Source organism: Ctenopharyngodon idella, chromosome 17, assembly GCF_019924925.1.
Source record: "Ctenopharyngodon idella isolate HZGC_01 chromosome 17, HZGC01, whole genome shotgun sequence".
Classification (NCBI taxonomy): Eukaryota; Metazoa; Chordata; class Actinopteri; order Cypriniformes; family Xenocyprididae; genus Ctenopharyngodon; species Ctenopharyngodon idella.
The window spans coordinates 28,101,040-28,123,598 of record NC_067236.1 but is presented as its reverse complement, the minus strand read 5'-3'; the positions used below and the strand labels follow the sequence as shown (position 1 = coordinate 28,123,598).

Below are 22,559 nucleotides of genomic sequence, written 5' to 3'. Positions count from 1 at the left end.
GGTCAGTAAGATTATTTCTGGACAGAAATTAATACTTTTATTCATCAAAGATGCATTAAATTGATAAAAAAAAAACATTATTTTATATTTTATAATTTTAAAAATTATAAACATTAACCAAGACTATATTAAAACACTGTAAAAATTATTGTTAGTTCATGATACTTAATGCATTAACTAAGTGCATATTGTAAAGTGCTGACCATTATTTCCCATGGAATCTTGTTTTATAAACACTGAAGTTTTATGAATTGCAGAGTTGTTTTCATTGTCATCATCAGTACCTGTGAATGAGCACTACGCCAACCTCCCCATGGAGCTGCAGGGCGAGAGATTGAGCGGTGGCCCAGTCCAGGTGCTGGGTTTGGGGCTGAGAGAACAGATACAGCACAGGTACACTGAGGTGGATATGAACCACATCTACCTCAGAGGGGTCCACCACTGCCTCTGTCTGTAGGAAAAGTCCAGAACTGGATCAAAACAGAATGGATATGGAACTTATGCAAGAGAATAACTCTTTTCATCTTAACTGACATAAATGTCAGGAAGTAGAAGATGCTTACTCACCACTAGAGGTGCCTCCATCAGCTGGAGGAAAGTGTGTATGTTGATGGTTTTGAGTGGTTTCCTCATGGGAATGCTGGGGCATGGGTCAGACTGCCTGGACACACCTTTACAGTGCAAAAACCACAGTCGTGCTTGTGAGGAAGAGGAATCGACGACCCTGTGATAGATAACAGAACAAGATAAATTTGAGAAACACTAAAGTAGAAGAATTTGTTATAATTTAAGATAAAACTGAATAATATCTATTAAAGTGCCACTATTATGCTACTTTAAAGGTGCACTATGTAGTTTTCCATCCGCTAGGGGGCGCCTATTGAAAACAAAGGCGTAGCTTGATGACTCTAAGTTTGAGCGCGGAATCTTGGGACATGTGGTCTTCACCTCACAGCCGGTGGAAATAAATCGGGATAGGACTCGGGCAGAAATCATGTTCATGGATGTGATTATTAACGTTATTGTAGTATGAAGCAGAGCAGGCCCGAGTGTTGTGGGAGCTGAACGAGGCCGCTGGAGCGACTGCACAACACACGCCGCGAGCAGAGGAACTTTTATTATGCCACAGTCGCCGGCGCTGCTTTCGCTTTTCTGGTCATGAGTATGAGGTAATGCAGCTCTGTTTATCATATTAGATACATTTGAGAGTGTTGAAAATGATGTTATAACGTTACTCTGTGCGTTCACTCGGCGGCTGCTGTGAGACACTTGTTTGAGACACACTGCAGTAAGCTAGATCGATTTTAGAATATCATATTAAATACTGGATGGCTTGTGTTGACAAATGGCATGCAATTAATTTTAAAACGTATTGTATGATAGAGAAAATGCTGTATTACTGATTACTAAAAATAAAGCTGCATCTGATTATGCTATGTTAGCTACTTGACAAAATAGTGTTTTTCTCTGAGGCATGGTAAAGCATGATACTCGCAAAAAATTTTCCACGATTTACAAATAGTTGGAAACATTTGGGATATTGTAAGTACTCAACTGAACAAAATATAGAACACTGGCCTAGTGGTTTTTGGATATTTTACTGCAAAAATTTTACATATTGCAGCTTTAAAGGGAACCTATAATGCCCCTTTTACAATATGTAATATAAGTCTCTGGTGTCCCCAGAATGTGTCTGAAGTTTTAGCTCAAAATCCCCCATAGTTCATTTATTATAGCTTGTCAAATTTGCCTCTATTTGGGTGTGAGCAAAAACACGCCGTTTGTGTGTGTCCCTTTAAATGCAAATGAGCTGCTGCTCCAGGCACCCTTTCCAGAAGAGGGCGGAGCTTTAACAGCTCGCGCTTCGGTTGCTCAACAACAACAAAGCTGGAGAATCTCACGCAGCCAAAATGATGAATGTCAGTAACAGTGTTCAGCCTTACATTGTTCAAACCGGAGTCGGACACTGATGGAGAGACTCAGGAAGAAGTTACAACTCATAGAATGAATCTGGGCGTTTCTGAATGGTTAGTGGATAAATTTATGTAGTTGCTGTGGAGTTGATTCAACTCATGGACTAGCATGTGCTGTCATGTTAATCTTTTGTGCAAAACCAGTGTTGAATTGAGCCTTGTTTGTGAAGCAGTCGGGCATAAAATGACGGCATGGTATCAACACTCTACTACAACAACTCTTCCTCTTCTCTAAAGCAGCCCAACATGGCCTCACCCCCTTTGTTGCATGTTCTCGGGGGCAGGGTTTATGTAAATTTTTGGGTTTATGATGTCACCAACCCGGGAAGAAGATTGTTGTAGTCCCGATATCTGAATTTCACATCTGGAGGCTTCCTCAAGTACACAGTGATATGAACAGTAACAATGGTGTCAGTTTTACCGTATTAATTCGGAAATGTATGCAAGATGGATTTGCTTTTGCAGCGCAGAAAACAGCGTCTTTTTGACATGTCGATAACACGAAGCAAGGTCAAAGTTGCCGTTGTTTGCAGGCAGCCAATTTTAGACCATATAGGCTGGCATTATGCAAATTTGTTACAAACCTACGTAGGTTCTTGCAGGAAGTAAGACTGGAATTACTAACGACTCGTTTCAGGCAGTTCACAATTGGTTCTTTCTTTTGGGAGACAGTAACTCCATTTAATTTGCACTTTGATCTTTAAAACTTTGCAGACCTTTTCCATTACATTCAAACAGCTGTCTTACAAACGGCATGACAGGTAATATCCAAAAAAGCATTATAGGGGCACTTTAATGAAATGTTAGCTGAATATATTGTGGTTGTTGGATATGCAAACAGGTAATGAGAGCTTTAGATCAACATTGGGAGCACCTTGTGGCCATGTATATCACTCTTTAGAGTAATGTGTGAAGCTCACCCCATGTGTCTCAGCACTAGAGAGCCAGTTGTCTGGACAAACTGGTACTTGGTTCCATACACAAATGCTGCCTCCATCAAAGCTCGGTGCTCTGTTCAGACAAAGAAACAAGAGATGCTTCATTCCACCCAAGAAAACGGACTCTAGAAGCAAAATACATAGAGAGAATAGAGATTGTACCTGGAAGGCCGAGCACCGGTATGTGACCGACCACAATGTCACTGTTTTGTTTGGCCGCACTCTCGACGCGCAGCAGCTCAGCAGGTGTGTGCACGTAACGGACTTCATTAAAGAGGACAGAGCTGAATGGAGAATAAAAGACACGTTCAAAGGTCATGGTCATCACTGTAGCTCCGTCAGGCAAAATATGTAGATCTTTAAACGTTGTTGCTACTATAAAGTTTTAAATATAAGAAGAACTCACAAAAGGACATGAGAAACAATTGCGTTGACGTCAAATACAGTATCGATGTCAAAACTCCTCAGGACCTCAGAGCCTCTGGAATGATAAAAGACAAAAAAAAAAAAACTGACTATATGGATTCATATGGACCATTTTTATGGCACTTTCTTATCATTTTTGATGCTGACCTCATTCACATTCACAGTATGGCAAACATATGCTTTTGTGTTCCATGGATGAAAGAAAATCATATGGGTGTATACACTACCGTTCAAAGGTTTGGGGTCAGTAAGATTTTTTTTCGGAAAGAAGTCTCTTATGTTTACCAAGGCTACATTTATTTGATCAAAAATACAGTAATACTGTGACATATTTTTACAATTTAAAATAACAGTTTTGTATTTGAATATATTTTAAAATGTAATTTATTCCTGTGATGACAAAGCTGAATTTTCAGCATCATTACTCTAGTCTTCAGTGTCACATGATCCTTCAGAAATCATTCTAATATGCTGATTTAATGCTCAAGAAACATTATTATTATTATTATCAGTGTTGAAAACAGTTGTGCTGCTTAATAATTTTTTGGAACAGTGATAATTTTTTTTAATTTAATATAATTTAAATAAAAGCATCATAATATAAATCTTTTATAACATTTTAAATAGGGATGCACGAAATGAAATTTTGGCCGATACCGATAATTCTTTATATTTGAAAGCCGATAATCGATATATTGGCTGATAAATATAAATCCAAATTTTTATATAATTTTTGAGAGCCTGATTACAAAAACAAAAGTCTGACCATTAAAAGCCATGTCCCAAGCACACAATTACACTGTTTGTTTGTCCTGTGGTGTGCCACAAGGTTCTGTGCTCGGCCCCATGCTTTTTAACCTGTATATGCTTCCTCTTGTCAAGATAATTCGCAGTTTCAAAATAATATCTTATCATTTTTATGCTGACGACATTCAAGTATATATGTCTTTTGGTCCTGATATACTAGACAAACTGTCACTTTTGCTGGAATGTTTAGTCTCCATTAACAATTGGATGGCAGACAATCTTCTGCAACTTAATACAGATAAAACTGAGGTGTTGATTATTGCCCCAGACAACATTACCCGTAAGATTAGGCAGGTCATTGGTGGTCTATCATCCTCTGATTGTGGTGACATAAGAAATTTGGGTGTCATTTTTAACAGATCAATGTGTCTTAACAGTCATGTAAAGTCCTGTTTTTTCCATCTCAGGAACATTGCTAAGATTAGATCTGTGGTTTCGAAAAAAGAAATGGAGATGCTTGTTCATGCTTTTATTTCTTCACGATTGGATTATTGTAATGTTTTGTACACGTGTTTAAACAGATCTTCTATAGATCGATTGCAAGTTGTACAGAATGCAGCTACCAGGCTTTTGACTAGATCCAGCAGGATTTCACATATTACTCCTGTGCTTAAAGCTCTTCATTGGCTTCCTATTAATTTTAGAGTGCATTTCAAAATTTTAGTTATTACTTACAGGGCCTTGCATGGTCAAGCACCCTCATATATATAGGATCTTTTACATGCACACACCCCTGGTCGGTCTCTGAGGTCTTCAGGCCAAGACCTTTTAAATATTCCCAGAACACATCTTAAGACAAAAGGTGATCGTGCTTTCTGTGTAGTAGCTCCAAGACTCTGGAACTCTCTTCCTTTAAAGTTGAGAACTATGGGTTCTGTGGAGTCTTTTAAAAAACATCTAAAGACGCATCTTTTTGGACAAGCTTTTAATTAACAATACGATTTGCCTGTTTGTTTGTATTTGTAGAGTATATTTATGTTTATTTATCTTATTTGTTTATTTTTATTGTAAAGCACTTTGTGACCCCTCCTTGTCTGTGATAGGTGCTATATAAATAAACTTTACTTACCAATTATAATGTTCTCATTATAATTTTATGTAGCCTATATGGCAAACCTGCACTGTATATTGCACTTAACTGTATTTTCCTTTTTGAAGTGATTCCAATCATATTTCAAGAAATTCATAACCATAATGGCGAACAGTGCACATCTGAAGTGCCTCAGCTGAAAGAAATAATCCATTATTTATCGGCTTTAATATATCAGCCAAATTTTCTTATCAGGCCGATAACGATAACATTAAAAATGAACATATGTCAGCTGATGCCGATATGGTGGCCGATATATATCGTGCATCCCTACTTATAAATGTTTTTATTTTCACTTTGCTGTTAATGTAATGCTGAATAATCTCTTTCAAAAATCCCCACACTTTTAAACAGAAGTGTAATGTGTATATAATTATGAGGGCAAATTATATAAACCCATACCTGAACAAGTGTGCCTTGGTCATTAGCTTTTCTCCTGTGCAGTAATTTGCTATTGGATCTTTTGAACAGTTCACCTGTAAAAACAGTCAGTTATTCAAGCGGTTTTGCTTTATTGCAGCATAGTCAACTTCATGTACTAAGTTGGAAAACTAACATAACTAGAAACCAAAGCTCCATATGCTTACATTCAGATGCAGCTCTCTTGTTAAGATCTGAAATGAGATTTTGCTCACCTTTACAACAGATATTCCATAGTCCTCCAGGGCATCAGCTGACATCTCGAGCTGCTCCATGAACAGTTCGATGGTTGGATTGACTGCAAGTAAAAACAGAGCTTGTGTAATAGCCAATGGAGTTTATAACTTTAAAAATGACCTGTAACATTGTTCTTGACGCTGAATGACTCTTGCTTAAGTCTGTAAATTATGATAACTGCTCTGCAATCATTTGCAACACATGTAAAAAAAAGTCTCACCATGGTTTCCAAAGTATATAAAGGATGTCTTCCCTGTGTGCATCCTCTCCATGAAGCTCTGGCTGGAATCTTCTATCAGTTCGGAGTAACATTGTTCTGCTGTCAGGCCAAATAGAAACGCAACCAAATAGACAATGCACATAGTGCCCTTTTCCACTTTATAGGCCTCTAACTTACATTCATTTACATTAGTTTATAATATTAAGGATGAGCCCATCAATAACTGGTACTCAATGAATATATCCATATCCAATCAAAACAACTCGCCTGTGCTGTGCAACTGAATGCATCATTCATAGCTTAGCATGTAGCATGTATAAGGTCAACCTATAAAAACAAACTATATGACCCTTTTACAAATCCATTACGTTAATGACTACGGGATATTGTTACAAAAGTAACCACTGCAATCTTACATCCTCAACAACAACACGCGCAAATATTGTCCAATCAAATGTTTGGGGAGGGTTTAACGGTGTGTTCAACACCAATCAGAAAGCTCAAAATACCAATGAGAAACCCAATGAGAATAAAGTAGGCGGAGGGATCATGGCTCATCGGCGAAACTCATTTGAAAAGCCTGTCATTTTGGCTCAAACTAACAGCATTTTCCAATTCACCACTATCAAATGAGATCCAACATGGTGACTGAAGCGCGTCAGTTTCCAGCTTCTTCCTATTGGCCGGAAGGTGGAGCCCGAGCGTAATCGCTCCCTACATTTGATAATCGTTTTTTTTTTTTTTTTTTTTTTTACAAAGTTGTTTTTCTTTGCTTGTAGGGAGCTGCCTTGCAGAGATTTTTTTTTATTTATTTTTTTTTACTTATACTTATTTTTCCATACCATGCTTACAAAACGTCCAAAAATCTATTGCATGCATAAACCACAGCTTAACAGATTGTACACCCATAAATTTATAAAAATAAATGACGCAATTATTTTTCACACTATTATGTTAACGATTACAATACAGTATTACAAATTAACTACCGCAGGCCATTTAAAACAACATGCCTAAACGTCCAAGCAAATAGATGGTACTGAAAATAATAACGCCGATACTTTGAAAATTAAAAACGCAGAGGACCAGAGGCAGGGCACTTAAAAAGACAAATGATTGGTTTCTCAAAAAAGTAGGCGGAGTGCTAATAGCTCTTCGGCCAACGCACTTGAAAAGTCAAGTCATTTCGGCTCGAATGCGACAGAAATTTTCCATTCAGCTCTATTCAACTGAGAGCCAACATGGCGACACAAGCGCGTCAGATTCTAGCCTTTTCCCATTGGTCAGTAGGCGGGGATCGAGCTGCAACGCTAGCCAGCTGATCGCTTTTTTCTAGCTCTAGAGTTTGCTTTTCTTAGCTCGGAGGGAGCTGCTTTGCAGAGATTGGGGGATTCTCTGTGTTTTTTTTTTAATTATTTGTTTTCAACATCTCGCTTATAAACATCCAAGAATTTGCGTTAAAGTTTATTTCATAGGATAACAACTTAGGGCAGCCTGTAGTTTGTCATTTTCAGCTCATATGTCATTTGTAATTAACTTTGACGTTTTTCAATTTTTCATAATTTCAAAACATCTGCATGAAAAGTTTCATGGAAACGGAAAACGGTAGAACGTTTTGGATAATTCGGCGTGATAGCGAGCATCCTGGCGATATGTTGTTTTTACTGGAAAACCAGGTCAGTGTCAGTGTTTGGACGGACTCATCCTCCTCCTCCTCTTCATCATCATCCTCAGCCGAACTGATCCAGGCTGCGGTTCCCCCGTCCGTGGAGCTCGGTCTCACGGTTCTTTACACGGTTTTGTATTCGCTCCTTTTCGTGTTTGTTTACCTGCAGCTCTGGTTGATTCTGCACTACGGACACAAGCGCTTCAGCTACCAGAGTGTTTTTCTCTTTCTGTGTTTGCTCTGGTCGGCGTTGAGGACGACACTCTTCTCTTTCTACTTTAAAAATGTTGTTCAAGCAAACCAGCTTCAACCTTTGCCGTTCTGGCTCCTGTATTGTTTTCCAGTTTGCCTGCAGTTCTTCACATTGTGTCTGCTCAACCTTTATTTTGCTCAGGTAAGTCCTACTTTGCTGTTTTCCATTGAACTGAATTTGTTTTTATTTTGCAGTGTATCTAAATGCATCTTTATGTGGGCTGTTGCTCTAATTAGCATTCAAATCAATGTAACCTGTTATATAGAGAGAATGTGAATCATTTTGCATTCATGTAGAAGGCAATTTTCATGCAACTCACATCTAAGTGGGTCCCTCCCACCAAATGTGTTTACTTCATCTGACTGACTTGGAACTTAATGCTGCAGTTGCGATTAAAAGCATCGTTATACCCTCATTCAGGCAAATTATGTTGTTTAAAACATTCAGAGACATTTATCATGTCCATGATACTGGGGCAAGAGCACAGCTGGAGGTCATCAGTTTCTGTTCAAGCCCCTCTGCTTGGCCACAACGGAGCAGTTCACAGGACAGTTTGAATGAGGTCTATTATTGCCACTTTGGGTCCATCCTTCCACCCTTTGTGAAGTCTTGGCCGTCTTTGAATGCATAACCTTATCATGCAGGAGATGAAATATTGTTCATCTCCTCTCCAAAGGAGAGGACAGAACATTACGTGTCCTTATTCTATGCTGGAAAAATAACAACTACTTAGTTTCACAAAAATGACACTATTTTCATCATTTACACATCTTTGTGTCAGTCCAAAGCTGCTTGATTTTCTTTATTCTGTAGACCACAAAAAGAGATGTTTAGAAATGTGTCCACGCTGCTCTTTTCAGAGAAAGTGAATGGTTACTAGGGGCTGTCAAGCTCCAAAAAAAAAAAAAAAACACCATAAAAATAACATAATAGTAGTCAGTATGACTACAGCGTGCTATATCCCAAGTCTTCTGATGGCGTAAGATCGCTTTATGATAGAAACAGACCAAAATGGTTGACCTACAGGCATTCCCTTACACAGCATGTCGTTTGCAACGTCATGGGTTTGATTCCCAGTGTCCCAATGTTGGATAAAAGCATCTGCCAAATGCATAAATATAAATACAAAATTTAAGTCGCTTTATACAAAAAAAAAGAAAGAAAAAGTCTAAAATCTCATTTGCGATTTGAATATGTGCATGTATTCAAAATCAGACATAAGATGTCTTGATGCTCCATATTTGAATAGGCGCAAATATGACTGAGACTTGCATACAAGTTGTATTAAGGGTTTAGTTAACCCAAAAATTTAAATTATCCCATTACTCACCCTCAAGAAGCCATCCTAGGTGTATATGACTTTCTTCTTTCAGTTAAACACAATCGAAATTACATTAAAATATGATTCTGTCTCTTCTAAGCTTTATAATGGGAGTGAATAGTAACCACGATTTTGAAGACCAAAAAAGCACACCCATCCATCATAAAAGTAATCCATACTGCTCCAGGGGGTTAATAAAGGCATTCTGAAGCGAAGTGATGCATTTTTGCAAGAAAAAATACTCATATTTATAACTTTATAGTCTATAATTACTAGCTTCTGGTAATGTCTGTCCGTATGTTCACGAGAGAGTCAAGTTCCGGCGTATGACGTAGGAGTAGCGTAAGCTTACTGTAGGTGTGAGTAGACGCCTCTCGCGGTTCAAACAAATAGGGCTGAACAACAAACTCAAGCTCCTCTGATATTTCTCTTTAAAAATTCTCAATTTATACTTCTAATTCCTCTAACTTCTAGTTCATCAATATGTCATGCGTCAGGTCAAAGTTTACTCTTCTGCCGGAAATGACTCGCGTACGGAAGCCAGTGATTCTAGTTTATAAAGTTATAAACATGAATATTTTTCTTACAAAAATGCATTGCTTCGCTTCAGAAGGCCTATGGATTCCTTTAATGATGGATGGATGTGCTTTTTGGGGATTCAGTATCTCAGTTACTATCCCATTATAAAGCTTGGAAGAGCCTGAATATTTTTTAATATAACTCTAATTGTGTTTGACTGAAAGAAGAAAGTCGTATACGGTTTGAGGGTAAGTAAATTATGGGATAATTTTTTTTTTTTTGATTTTTGGGTGAACTATCCCTTTAAATACATTTATGGTGCTTTTATTGTTTTTTTATTTCATCATTTTGGAGGCTTGATTGCCCCTTTTTACCATTTGTTTTCATTTTACAAAAAAGAGAAGTGGCGTTCTGCTAAACTTCTCCTTTTTTTGTTTCTCATAAGCAAGAAACAGGTTTGGAATTATTTGAAGGTGAACTATTCCTTTAAAATACAGTCATTTAAAATCTCATAAAGGAGGATTTATAATGTACTGTTGTCTTGTTTCACTTTAAAAGATCAAGGCTGAAAAGATTCTTAATAAGTCTAAGAGTGTTATTAATGCGCACTTTGAAGGAATCAAATCACCCTCTATATTTTTTATTTTTTTGTCTGGGCAAGTCAAAAGTCTGGTAAGCATTCTTTGACACAAAAACAGCACTGTTATGGTGAATTTTTTTACTCTAATTTGCAAGAATAGAAGTGTATACGAGATTCTCATTATTATTCATGTCCCAAACTCAACAAATGTGTGCTTTGCCCTTTCCGTTCTCTCCGACATGACCCCGGCTGATATTAATCTAACCTTGCTTATATTGCATTTTATTTCACCCGTAGTCAGCACAAAGAGCTGTAGCACAATCAAACCTGACTGACAAGCCCTGCGGTCCTGTTAGATTTATTGACAGCTTTGTTTTATGCAGCCACCATTTATGCATGTCTGCAGCCTTTCCCCTTACACCCACATTAAGTTGCAGAAGGTTGCTTGAGAGAGCTGGTCTTTGTTTGTGCGTGTTTTCCTCGGGAGCTATTTGAGATGTGGGCATCGTACAGACACTGCCTGAACAGTGCGAGTTGGCATTTGAAGGTGCGAACCAATCAGAGGCACCTGCTGCAAGAGCATTACATCACCCTGCTCAATCCTGTGCTATTCCAGGCACAACAAAAGGGGTGTGCAGCATTCTGCTCTGAGAACAGCCACCGCACAGACAAAGACGGCAAGCACCCCTACTTCGAAATGTCAGTCAAAAACAAAATCTTATCGGTGGGGTACTGTACCCATGTGGGGTACGTATTCGAGTGGGTTGTTTGTGTGGTCGTGCATGCTGTGTTGTGTTCTAGTACCCTGGTGACACAGTAATGACCTAATGACCACTATTAGTGGTCACTTTAGTGCGATTTATGATAGTTGCTGCAAAAATAATCACCTCATTCAATCACTAGCTAGTTTGGAAGAGGAAATGCAGCATTATATATTATATATCTGTGCTGTAAAAAACCCAACAACAGTCATTTCATACAGTCATCGTGATTTTGCCAAGTAAGACGTTCTTACATCAACATCTTTTGTCTAAAAACATAGTCCTAACCCTGTCCCTGCCTCTAAAGCTAACCCTACCCATAACTTATCCCTAAAATCAGAGGGAAATGAAAGGTGAATAAGAATGGTGTAGAAGCCCCTAAGTTAACCATATGTCTATATACTGTATATTTGTCAAAAACGTGTGCTGGAACTCAAAATGTCTGTTGGTGTTTACAGCCAGAATACAGAGAAGATGTGAGCTCTTTAGGGGACTGAAATTGTAACACTGTAAATAATGCATTTTATCCTTCGCAAGTTTTGTCATATTTCACAGGTTTCTTTTCTGTTCTTCCTCTGTTATCCAGTTCCCTGAGGTGGCACCAAAGTGATGACCAATTAATTTTTCAAATTACACTTTCAGCAACTCTCGTGCATTGAGGAAACACATTAAAGGCGTGTGTACTGTCAACGCCAACTGTTTACTTGAAGCAGAAACTCCCTCGTGAAAAGCATGTGTGATTTCTGCATGTAGGTGTGTGAGAGTAATGGATCACATGAGACCTCATCAGCAAAGCTCTGCAAAGAGAAGAGATGGTCCATTTTTTACTCTTGTATGTTTTTTGCTGTTGATGCAGTTGGTGGCACACTGTCGGCAGTTTTTGGTACTGCCCGGGGGTTATTTTCAACATAATTTCACAAGAATGTTCCAGGTTCAGAACAAGCAAAAATGAGATCTGTGACATGCTGTAGATTACATAAGACAATAATTTTGACTTGACCCTCAGTTTGTAAAAGTGACCAAAAGTCCTGTTTAGGGTAATGCACTTGAGAGACAATGAAAGTCTATGGTGCAAGGCATCCTGGAAGCTTTAAAAGCAGAAATGTGTAGCTTGTAGTTTTAAGCACTTACCTTAATTTTTCTAGTTAACACTTCAGAACACTGTTTTTTCTATATGCAATCAGTCCCTTTCTTGTATGCTTGTGCATATCATGCAAGTTGCAGGTTTTCAGCTCTACATGGTTGAAAATTTGAATATAATTTGGCACAAATAAGTTTAGTAAGTGATTTATTTTAACACACCACCTTTCAAAATTTTGGGCTCAGTAAGAATTTTTTTTTTTTTTTTTTTTTTTTTTTTTTTTAATCTTTTGAAAGTTTTTGGTTTTTGAAAGAAGTCTTTTATGCTCACCAAGGCTGTGATGGATGAATGGAATGGATGGAATGGATAGAATGGAAAGAGATGGATGGATGGATAAGATGGAAAGGGATGGATGATGGATAGAATGGATAAGATGGATGGATGGAATGGATAAGATGGAATTGGATGGATGGATGGAAAGAGATGGATGGATGGATGGATGGATGGAATGGATAAGATGGAAAGGGATGGATGGATGATGGCTAGATGGTTGGATGGAAAGAAATAGAGGGATGGATGGATAGTATGGGTAAGATGGAAAGAGATGGATAGAATGGTTGGAATGGATAGAATGGAAAGAGATGGATGATGGATGGATGGATGGATGGAATGGATAAGATGGAAAGGGATGGATGGATGATGGCTAGATGGATGGATGGAAAGAAATAGAGGGATGGATGGATAGCATGGGTAAGTTGGAAAGAGATAGATGGATGGATAGAATGGTTGGAATGGATAGAATGGAAAGAGATGGATGGATGGAATGGATAAGATGGAAAGGGATGGATGGATGATGGCTAGCTGGATGGATGGAAAGAAATAGATGGATGGATAGAATAGAAAGAGATGGATGATGGATGGAATGGTTGAAATGGATAGAATGAAAAGGGATGGATGGATGGATGGATGGATGGATGGATAGAATGGATAAGATGGAAAGATGGATGGATAGAATGGATAAGATGGAAAGGGATGGAGGGATGGATGGATGGATGATGGCTGGATGGATGGTAGAATGGATAAGATGGAAAGGGATGGATGGATGGGTGATGGCTAGATGGATGGATGAATGGATGTAAAGAAATGGATGGATGGATGGAATGGATAAGATGGAAAGGGATGGATGGATGATGGCTAGATGGATGGATGGAAAGAAAGAGATGGATGGATGGATGGATGGATGGAAAGGGATGATGGAATGGATAAGATGGAAATGGATGGATGGATGGAAAGAAATAGATGGATGGATATAATGGATAAGATGGAAATATGGATGATAGAATGGATAGAATGGATGGATGGATGGATAGAATGGATAAAGTGGATGGATGGATAGAATGAATAAGATGGAAAGATGGATGGATAGAATGGATAAAGTGAATGGATGGATGATAGAATGGATAAGATGGAAAGAGATGGATGGATAGAATGGATAAAGTGAATGGATGGATGGATGGATAGAATGGATAAAGTGGATAGATGGATGGATGGATGGATGGATGATGGCTAAATGGATGGATGGATGGATGGATAGAATGGATAAGATGGAAAGAGATGGCTGGAAAGAATGGATAAGATGGAAAGGGATGGATGGATGATGGCTAGATGGTTGGATGGAAAGAAATAGAGGGATGGATGGATAGTATGGGTAAGATGGAAAGAGATGGATAGAATGGTTGGAATGGATAGAATGGAAAGAGATGGATGATGGATGGATGGATGGATGGAATGGATAAGATGGAAAGGGATGGATGGATGATGGCTAGATGGATGGATGGAAAGAAATAGAGGGATGGATGGATAGCATGGGTAAGTTGGAAAGAGATAGATGGATGGATAGAATGGTTGGAATGGATAGAATGGAAAGAGATGGATGGATGGAATGGATAAGATGGAAAGGGATGGATGGATGATGGCTAGCTGGATGGATGGAAAGAAATAGATGGATGGATAGAATAGAAAGAGATGGATGATGGATGGAATGGTTGAAATGGATAGAATGAAAAGGGATGGATGGATGGATGGATGGATAGAATGGATAAGATGGAAAGATGGATGGATAGAATGGATAAGATGGAAAGGGATGGAGGGATGGATGGATGGATGATGGCTGGATGGATGGTAGAATGGATAAGATGGAAAGGGATGGATGGATGGGTGATGGCTAGATGGATGGATGAATGGATGTAAAGAAATGGATGGATGGATGGAATGGATAAGATGGAAAGGGATGGATGGATGATGGCTGGATGGATGGATGGATGGATGGAAAGAAAGAGATGGATGGATGGATGGATGGAAAGGGATGATGGAATGGATAAGATGGAAATGGATGGATGGATGGAAAGAAATAGATGGATGGATATAATGGATAAGATGGAAATATGGATGATAGAATGGATAGAATGGATGGATGGATGGATAGAATGGATAAAGTGGATGGATGGATAGAATGAATAAGATGGAAAGATGGATGGATAGAATGGATAAAGTGAATGGATGGATGATAGAATGGATAAGATGGAAAGAGATGGATGGATAGAATGGATAAAGTGAATGGATGGATGGATGGATAGAATGGATAAAGTGGATAGATGGATGGATGGATGGATGGATGATGGCTAAATGGATGGATGGAAAGAAATGGATGGATGGATGGATGGATAGAATGGATAAGATGGAAAGAGATGGCTGGAAAGAATGGATAAGATGGAAAGAGATGGATGGATGGATGGATGGATGGAATGGATAAGATGGAAAGGGATGGATGGATGATGGCTAGATGGTTGGATGGAAAGAAATAGAGGGATGGATGGATAGTATGGGTAAGATGGAAAGAGATGGATAGAATGGTTGGAATGGATAGAATGGAAAGAGATGGATGATGGATGGATGGATGGATGGAATGGATAAGATGGAAAGGGATGGATGGATGATGGCTAGATGGATGGATGGAAAGAAATAGAGGGATGGATGGATAGCATGGGTAAGTTGGAAAGAGATAGATGGATGGATAGAATGGTTGGAATGGATAGAATGGAAAGAGATGGATGGATGGAATGGATAAGATGGAAAGGGATGGATGGATGATGGCTAGCTGGATGGATGGAAAGAAATAGATGGATGGATAGAATAGAAAGAGATGGATGATGGATGGAATGGTTGAAATGGATAGAATGAAAAGGGATGGATGGATGGATGGATGGATAGAATGGATAAGATGGAAAGATGGATGGATAGAATGGATAAGATGGAAAGGGATGGATGGATGGATGATGGCTGGATGGATGGTAGAATGGATAAGATGGAAAGGGATGGATGGATGGGTGATGGCTAGATGGATGGATGAATGGATGTAAAGAAATGGATGGATGGATGGAATGGATAAGATGGAAAGGGATGGATGGATGATGGCTAGATGGATGGATGGATGGATGGATGGATGGAAAGAAAGAGATGGATGGATGGATGGATGGAAAGGGATGATGGAATGGATAAGATGGAAATGGATGGATGGATGGAAAGAAATAGATGGATGGATATAATGGATAAGATGGAAATATGGATGATAGAATGGATAGAATGGATGGATGGATGGATAGAATGGATAAAGTGGATGGATGGATAGAATGAATAAGATGGAAAGATGGATGGATAGAATGGATAAAGTGAATGGATGGATGATAGAATGGATAAGATGGAAAGAGATGGATGGATAGAATGGATAAAGTGAATGGATGGATGGATGGATAGAATGGATAAAGTGGATAGATGGATGGATGGATGGATGGATGATGGCTAAATGGATGGATGGAAAGAAATGGATGGATGGATGGATGGATAGAATGGATAAGATGGAAAGAGATGGCTGGAAAGAATGGATAAGATGGAAAGAGATGGATGGATAGAATGGATGGATGATAGAATGGGTAAGATGGAAAGATGGATGGATAGAATGGATAAAGTGGATGGATGGATAGAATGGATAAGATGGAAAGAGATGGATGGATAGAATGGATAAGATGGAAAGATGGATGGATAGAATGGATAAAGTGGATGGATGGATGGATGGATAGATGGAATGGATAGAATGGATAAGATGGATGGATAGAATGGATAAAGTGGATGAATGGATGGATAGAATGGATAAGATGGATGGAAAGGGATGGATGGATGGATGGAAAGAAATGGATGGATGGATGGAAAGAAATGGATGGATGGATGGATGGAAAGAAATGGATGGATGGATGGAATGGATAAGATGGAAAGAGATGGATGGAAAGAATGGATAAGATGGAAAGAGATGGCTGGATAGAATGGATAAGATGGATTGATGATAGAATGGGTAAGATGGAAAGAAATGGATGGATAGAATGGATAAGATGGAAAGAGATGGATGGATAGAATGGGTAAGATGGAAAGAGATGGATGGATAGAATGGGTAAGATGGAAAGGGATGGAGGGAGGGATGGATGGATGATGGCTAGATGGATGGATGGATGGAAAGAAATAGATGGATGGATATAATGGATAAGATGGAAATATGGATGGATAGAATGGATAAAGTGGATGGATGGATAGAATGGATAAAGTGGATGGATGGATAGAATGGATAAGATGGAAAGAGATAGGTAGGTAGATTTTCTTCCTTTAACAACAGGATATATACAGTATATTTCAGTCACAACTAAAACAAAAAGTAGTTATGAAACGTGCTGCAATGTGAAGTTTTGCTGTAATACAGTTGCATAAGTTCACTTATTTAATCAAATGTTCTCTATTATTCAATACAGTTTTGAGAGAATGACACATGCTTGAACTTGCTAACTCGATATCTGTCATTTCTTGATGATAAAAGTTGTTGAGCATGACATTTCTTCACATTTATCACGCCAAACCACATATTCAATGCCTGTTTCTGCAGCCGTATCATCCGGGATAGTCTTATTAATTCAGTTTGCTAAGGAATCTTTATAATGGCCAGCCAAACGGCGGCATCACCCCCGCAGCTCCATTACAGCTTACTGGAATGTTGTTTTCTTATTCCACGCTCACCCTCTGAGCCGTCTTTGTCCTTGTAAACCATCTCTACATATGTGAGTTTGGTATAGACTATTATGATATTAGGCAGATATCTGTTCCTCACTGCTGTTTACAGTGCTTCTTTAAACTCATGTTTAGGACTAAGTCACATGATCGGGATCAGTAACTGAATTGTGCCACATAATTTGTTTAACAAACTTTAAGCACCTGTTTGAGTTGTTCATTGGCTGTTCCTCATTGGAATGAACCACAATTTGCCCTTTGACAGCTGACTTGAAGACGTTTATGCTGGAATTTGTTTTCCCCTAATGATTTTAGCAGTTGTGCTGTTGTGTCAGTAGAGGTTTAGGACGGCTGTTGTTAATCTGTAACTAGGACGCAGTTTCTTTGGCAGGGATCTCTAGGTTCTGTAGGCCTGCTTGTCTTGTAAAGGGAAGATGTGGATAACAAGGACAGTCCACAAGAGCATTGAAGGAAAACAGCCGTTTAATCCTCCTGCTTCCTAAAATTAGCCGCTTGTTTGTTCCTGGTAAATACAGTTGTTGTTTCTCGACATAAGTGGACTGAATTTGATTCATATTATGTCATTATCTTAAGGGGGCCATGTTATACTACTTTTTGTTAAGTTTTTCCCTGATGCACACTATAGCCAAGGTGTCTTGTTCCAGAAATTTTTCTTTTTCTTTTTGCTTAACTATTTATGTGCACTATCGTTCAAAAGTTTGGGGTTGGTAAGATTTTTGAAAGAAGTCTCTTATGCCTACCAGTGCTGCATTTATTTGATCAAAAATACAGTAAAAATAGTAATATTGTGAAATTTTGACCATTTAAAATATTTTCTATTTTGATATTTTTTTTAAAAAGGTGTCACATGATCCTTCAGAAATCATTCTAACATGCTGTTTTTGCACTCAAGAAACTTTTCTTATGTTAAAGGGGACCAATTATGCCCCTTTTAACAAGATGTAAAATAAGTCTCTGATGTCCCCAGAGTGCGTATGTAAATTTTTACCTCAAAATACTCCACAGATAAATTTTAACATGTTAAAATTGCCAGTTTTTGGGTGTGAGCAAAGACGTGTCATTTTTGCGTGTCCCTTTAAATGCAAATGAGCTGGTGCTCCCATACCCCTTTCAAGGAGAGAGCGGAGCTTCAAGAACTCAAGCTCCGGCATACCAGCAACAACAAAACAAAACCTACGTATTTATGATAATTCTGATTGCATATGAGGGCATCAGTGGAAACAATGGTAGCTTTAGCAACATTAGCCGTACAGAGTGCCAACAAGGGCTTTCAAAAAGGGAATTTGGAAGGACTCACAACATATGACGTGTGATACATTAGTTTGCGCACAAAGCGTTGGAATTGACCCATCTTTCAAAATTAACCTTTGTGAAAATCCAGCGTTGAAAAGATCCTTGTTTGTGAATCAGTCTGACACAAAATGATTGACCCAAACATATTAGACTTTACCGGTTTTCTTCGGACATTTCCTTCGAAAATGAAATTTAACCACAATGTCCTCAATGACTCAGATGGCGGGAGTCTATGGAGACTCTTATATGCATTGGTACATCCCAAAACAGAACACTTGTAATGCCTCTTTGGTGCAGACATTGTAAAACTCCAGCTGCTACAGTGAGGATACAGAAATGGCAAACACTGTGCTTCTCACTCTGGGTTGTCTCTTTGCTAATAGGACAGATCGTCACGGCTGTGGGCGTGGCTGAATCAGCTCATTTGAAGAGACTGCTTTTGATTTATAGTAATTATAAAAAAAAAAAATTGTTTTTTACCATTCTAGGCTGGTGTTTCTCACACACTGCGGACACACATCGATGTTCAAACACCTTATAAAAGTGAATTTTGCATAATAGGTCCCTTGTAAAAACAGTTGTGCAGCTTAATATTTTTGTGAAAATGGTAATGCATTTTTTCATTCTTTGATGAATAGAAAGTTAAAAAGCAGCATTTATTTAAAATATATATTTTTTTGTATTGAGAAAGTGTTTGCAATTGCATCAATTTGATCAATTTAATACATCCTTACTGAAAAAAAAAATTAAAAATACATGATCACCAGGGTCTGCTAAATGAAAAAATGTAAACTGTTTTAGGACTACATTAGCATATTAAAAAGACTCAAAGCTATTCAAGGACTATAAGGCACAAAACTCCTATTTTGATTTCATGTGGTGTTATAAGTAGTATCATGTTATCCAGAATGTTTTATATACACAATTATTATTATTATTATTTTATTTTTATTTTTTTTTGTGTGTGTTGACAAAGCTAGCGTGACATCATGTGAAAGTGTAACCCTTGTGATTTCAGGTACCACAGCCTGTTTGTTCACACTTTTGTCAATGTTTCTCTTCAGTCGCATGTTCACATTCCTGTGAAAGTGTGTGTTTGCTAGCTACAGATGTTATACAAGCATTTGTGTCATGGACACGTAAAGTATGACTCACTTGGCATGGGCTTCAAACTCGCATAATTTCTGCTCCCCAAACACACACTTCCTTACTTGAACGATTGCAAGCTAATCAGAATCAAATAGATAGTGGGAATGATTGTCCCAAGGGTTGCCAGACAGGTTTCTGTAAGACTGGTTATGAAGGTCTATAGAGTGTTTTTTTTTTTATTATCTGGGCTTAAGTGTAGCGGTCATTCTGTCCAATAGTCCAGTAGTTTGGTGCTGCTTTTATCGTGGTATTGGGTGTGAACTGGTAAAGCATGCAATGTGGGCATGAAGTTGGCGTGCCTTAACCTGAAAGTTGTTTGCTCTCCTCCTGTTGTCTTGTGTAGCCTGAAATTTGACTGTTGGCGTAGTCTGGTCCCACTTAAAGGCTGTCTGACATTTAAAGTGACCAGCTACAGTTCGCCATTACAGATGGGTAAAAAAAACATGCATTGCTAAATCATGATTATGACATAAAAAAGTCACATTTGTCACATGACGTAGTATCTTAGAATTTCGTCTTTTTGTCATAATTGTGACTTTCTCATAATTGACACTGACAGTATCTCCTTTTGTCTTTGTCATAACTATTTGTCTCATAATTAGTCATCTCTAAGATACTAGTAATTTCATAATTATGACTTCGTATCTCATAATTCCAACTTTTTATCTCATCATGACTTAGTATTACATAATTTTGACTATTTTGACCTTTTATGTCATAATTATGTACCAAAGCATTTTTTTCCATAGAAATTGAACATAACTAGCAACTCTTGTTGCTAAATGTCTCAAATAAAGCTTTTGAATATTTTTTTTTTAATGATTTTTGATAATAATGAGGATGATAGTTATTTTTCGGAAGCACTCCTTGACTTGCAAGCATAAAAACCTACTTTTTCCTGATACGATCCTGAACTTTTCCAGCCTGACTCAGAAATTGTTGGAACTGAATGGAATAGTTTGGTTGGATATTAACCATCCCAATGAGTCTTACTGAGTGTGTAGGCCTATTTATTTTTTGACCTGCTTTGGCTTCACACAGGATACCCAACCTGCATCAGTCCAGTCTGGACAATGGGTGCAGGGTGAAACAATCATTCACAAAATTGTACAGAAAGGAATGCACATGCACCAGCTTCAAGCATCAATGGCAATAAGATTTGCAGTATTATAAACCAATGAAACTAGATGTGGGTGGAGTGACGTGTGTTGCCCTACCCCATCATCCAGACCGCACTCTAGAGTACTAGCTCAGATGTGTTCAGTGAGGGCTCTATGTAACAGTCTTGTACAAAAACAAGTATTAAACAGACCAGAGGGAAGCGTTCCAGATTTGTTTCCCAGTGTAGGTAGATGAATCACTGGTTTTAAACCTCCTCTGGGCCCTCTTGACATGAGGCACTGAAGGGGAAAGTGTGTGTTTGCAGGGTTGTGTTCTGATTACTGAAGAGGAAAACAGGAAATGATGTGTTCAAACATGTAAACATGTCAGAAGGCCTCAGTGTCCATTCAGATGAAAGCTTTATTTCTCTTTGGTTTGGTAAATCAGTTATATGCACTGAGCAGTTGTTTTTGTAGGGACAATATATATCATACCAATATATCGCAATACAAAAATGCAACAATGTGTATTGTGGATAGTGACAATCTGTATTGTGTATAGTCAAAGACTATAGAATATCACAAGACGCGTCACTCGTATTGTTTTGAATGGGAGAAAGTGCAATGCGCAATATTGCGGAATAAGTCCCGCCTTCTAAATAAGAGCCAATCGCTGATTGGTAAAGTCACTGCAGCAGCCGTTAGAAGCTCTGGTTCCTATAGAAACAGTCAGACATGCGCCTCTGAAATGAGGCACAAGATGCGTGCATTTAGGACTGCGCATGCACATTAGCTTGGTCCAGCCTGAAAAATACAGGTTTTTTTTGTCATGATTTGAGCGTTTAGAAACAAAATTTATGAGACAGTTGTTGTCAGATTTCATTGGTGATTTCAAATATGAAATTTAATCGAAAGCTTGTCAAACAGCTATGGAGAATTTGATGTTTCCCCCATTCAAAGAGATAGGAGCTGCACTTGAATGCCCGAAAGGTGTTTCAAAGATGGCTGCCGAGTGAAATGACTTGTCTTAAAGGGACTTTGGTATAGTTCACCCAAAATGAAAATTACTGTGTGAGGGGGAAAAAATTCATGTTTACAGAGTTTTAGTGTCAGTGTTACATTAAACTACTATAAATTATGTTGAATATAATGTAAAATACAATGGGGGAATATTTGTGGGTCCTGATAATGCCAAATGTCTTATGTTATCAGTAAAATGTGGCCTACATTGTTTTAAATATATCTAGCCAGTGACAAGAGTGCAAGCAAATTTGTCTAAAGTAATTTTGTATTTTCAGCTTCAGAATCATGAATATTTTTGTTCTGGTGTCACCTTTGTCCTGCACTGTAAACCCGAATAAGTTGGCAAAACTCAAAAAAAAAATTGAGGCAATCAGTTGCCTCAATTTATAAGTTAAGAAATTCAGTTTAAGTAAGCAGGACTGGCAGGTTTTTATTTTGTACTCGTACATTTTAATCGTTCTTAACTTGAAATGTTTGAGTACACTAATTCATACATTTAACATAAAATTTTCAATGTGTCCTCAATGTGAACATTTTTATTAGTGTAAACTTATCTAATTCAACTCAGCTAATAA

The 22,559-nt window shown here is 38.2% G+C and overlaps 2 protein-coding genes across 3 annotated transcripts in view; one reads left to right on the top strand and one right to left on the bottom strand.

Annotated features, from left to right (window-relative positions):
• txndc16 (thioredoxin domain containing 16) overlaps nt 1-7,170 on the bottom strand; it is a 30,437-nt gene extending 23,267 nt beyond the window's left edge. Inside the window, exons 1-8 of the mRNA XM_051868031.1 lie at nt 6,112-7,170; nt 5,870-5,952; nt 5,637-5,710; nt 3,318-3,392; nt 3,074-3,195; nt 2,894-2,984; nt 568-724; nt 285-451 (exon numbers count right to left, since the gene is read on the bottom strand). Coding sequence (XP_051723991.1) covers nt 285-451; nt 568-724; nt 2,894-2,984; nt 3,074-3,195; nt 3,318-3,392; nt 5,637-5,710; nt 5,870-5,952; nt 6,112-6,253 — 911 coding nt within the window. The 5' untranslated portion in view covers nt 6,254-7,170. The remainder of the gene's footprint in view (nt 1-284; nt 452-567; nt 725-2,893; nt 2,985-3,073; nt 3,196-3,317; nt 3,393-5,636; nt 5,711-5,869; nt 5,953-6,111) is intronic.
• A 290-nt stretch (nt 7,171-7,460) lies between these two features.
• gpr137c (G protein-coupled receptor 137c) overlaps nt 7,461-22,559 on the top strand; it is a 40,212-nt gene continuing 25,113 nt past the window's right edge. For both annotated transcript variants that reach the window (XM_051868035.1, XM_051868034.1), the window contains exon 1: nt 7,461-8,171. In XM_051868035.1, the coding sequence (XP_051723995.1) occupies nt 7,689-8,171 (483 nt within the window). In that variant the 5' untranslated portion in view covers nt 7,461-7,688. The remainder of the gene's footprint in view (nt 8,172-22,559) is intronic.